This window comes from Penaeus monodon, chromosome 10 (genome assembly GCF_015228065.2).
Source record: "Penaeus monodon isolate SGIC_2016 chromosome 10, NSTDA_Pmon_1, whole genome shotgun sequence".
Classification (NCBI taxonomy): domain Eukaryota; kingdom Metazoa; phylum Arthropoda; class Malacostraca; order Decapoda; family Penaeidae; genus Penaeus; species Penaeus monodon.
The window spans coordinates 10,291,773-10,294,272 of NC_051395.1; the positions used below are offsets into that span (position 1 = coordinate 10,291,773).

General features: G+C 45.0%; 1 protein-coding gene across 1 annotated transcript; it reads left to right on the plus strand.

Annotated features, from left to right (window-relative positions):
* Positions 1–1,337: 1,337 nt before the first annotated feature.
* LOC119577516 lies at positions 1,338–2,490 on the plus strand. Its single transcript, XM_037925112.1, has 3 exons — positions 1,338–1,647; positions 1,950–2,141; positions 2,323–2,490. The coding sequence occupies exons 1-3, from the start codon at positions 1,387–1,389 to the stop codon at positions 2,488–2,490; spliced, it is 621 nt and encodes a 206-aa protein (XP_037781040.1). The 5' UTR covers positions 1,338–1,386.
* The last annotated feature ends 10 nt before the right edge of the window (positions 2,491–2,500 follow it).

Below are 2,500 nucleotides of genomic sequence, written 5' to 3' on the forward strand. Positions count from 1 at the left end.
TAAAAAGGGATAATTTCCAAAAATTCCCCAAATACAAAAAAACTAAATTCCCCGGTTTTTTAAAAAAACAAAAAAAAACCCAAACAACCCCCCACAAAAATTAAAATTTTAAGTAAAAATTCTCATGAATTTAAAACAGAAAGGGCCCTAAAAAAATAACCCTAAAAAGCTAATTCCCCCTTGCCTAGGACCTGGCATGGGAGGGGATGCGGGCCGCGAGGCACCGCCCCTATAGGTTCCTGCGCAACCTCCCTATCCCCCTAACGGAGGTGCTCGGGGCCGGCCGTCCCCCCACGTTTCCCGTCGTCGGGCCTGGGGATACCATGGGGCTAGGGGGCGTGGGCTTTCTTACAATATGGTCGTGGAACATCATTGTGGGTTTTTTTTTTTAAAAATTGTGAAGGGCGTCACAAACCCTGATGGGAGGTTTTTGTTTAAAATTTGGGAGAAACGTCATAGGAACTCCAGGTGAGTGGGGGGAAGGGTGTGGCTGAGGGACCCTTGGGGGGTGCTGGGGCAGAGCGTGCGTGAGTATTCGCTGTCCTTCATTAGTTGCTGTAAAAATCATGGTGTTCTGGTAAATTTGTAAGTCAGAAAGAGAAAAGAGGAGAGAGAGATCAGACATAAACATGCATCATTTTTAAAAACTCTTCAAGAATAATGATGTGGTTTAATTTTAAAATTGATAGACGTTTCTAGTTTTTTCGGGGGGCTCTGAGATAAACAACCCTCTTTCCCCCCCTTTTTAAAAATTTAAGCATCGCTGTTATTGGAAAAAATAAAAAAAAAAATTGTAAAAATGATTAAAAAAAAAACTAAACTGCTTTCAGGCTTTGTAGTTGGCCGGTGCGCTATCCGTTACGCTGACGTGTAATTTGTTAAAACTTCGCTTACAGTCTATCAAAATTACACAAATTTTGTGCAGGAACTAGTCAGCATTACTCGAAATGGCCTTTGTTCCACGTGTGTTGCGCTTTTCTTGGAGACCAAAGCAATTTCCCTGTAATACAAAAAATTTGTTTTCCATAATTTCGCAAAACAATAAGATAATAAAACAATAAGAGTAATAAGATACATTATTTTAATAACATTTTTTTTCAAACCAAATTCTAAAGAAAATTGTATCTCTTAATACAAGCTATTGAGTCGAAAATGTTTCGTTCCCAATACTAAAATCCATTATACAGTAAGCCCAATATCTCTGACCCCTTCCCGTTCCCCTGAGCACCCATCATAAGAGTTCTGAGCCATAGGATCGTTAGGGGTACTTAGGGGCTCCATTGTAGACCGTAGGGCATCCATGTACAGAAGCTTCCAATTATAGCTATGCACTGAAGGCGACCAGCGAACGCGACAGCGTATCGCCTTGCGACCTAGGCTTCCGCAATGTCGATAACAGTACTCATATTGACATTGAGCTTCTGGATGCTTCTGTCTCCCAGCTTCCTATCGCTTCTTTGGTCTCTATGCTCGCCGCGGCCTAGCGAGATGGCTTCGCAGAGCATGAAAGCGCTCTCTCCACCAACAGTCAGATTTCGGTCCACTCAGGTCACGACCATCGCGCTCGGAATGAAGGTGTCCCTGTTTCGGCATGGTATTCGTGCTGTCACGCCAGATTGCGACAAAAGGTCACCCTCGCCATTGCAGGTCGGGACACTCCTTTGAATGCTCAGATTCACGCATGAATGATCTACGAGTAATATATTATTAGATTTCCATCACGAGATGCTGCAACATATCAGTAATTTAATTATAATATGGTTTTATTAGAGGTCAATAGTCTTTATACTGGTCACATGATCGATATTTATCTAAAAAGACATTCGGTCTCTCTAAGAGAGGTCCGAAAACCGATGACATGTTAACTCACACCATCTCGAAACACTCCATAGAAAAAAAGATGAAAACAGCCGACAGACAAACACTGACCTACTCTCTATCCCCGGCAGGTGCTAGCGCGAGGGATGGGGCTGCAGATGGCCATGGTGGGCAGGAGGACCAAGTTCACTCTCTACCTGAACAATTCCACGACGCTCGACCTCGTGGTGGAGATAAAAAATGAGGAGGGCGATTACTGTAGCCACAGAATCACCAATCGCTCTCCACTCAGGTCGAGGGTCCTCTCCAAACAGGCGCTCAAGGTTAGCATGATGATGATGATGTGTCTTTGATATACTGACGCCATGAAATTTCTTATTATTCCGAAGACACTAGAAGAAACACACGCACACACATACGCACATCCGCGCACGGACACGCACACGCACACGCAAGACACCCACATATGTACATTTACACGCAACTCTTCCTTCCCGCCCGCAGGAGCGCCACAATATTCCTCTGGAGTACGAGGTGTCCGGCAGCGAGGTCCGCGTGGCCTGGATCCCCCTGCAGGAGGGTCGTCACACGCTCTCCATCATTTGGAGGGGCCAGCACGTCGTGGGTTCCCCGTACTCTGTAGTCGTCGACGACTCGCAGGTACGACTATAAACTGTAGACT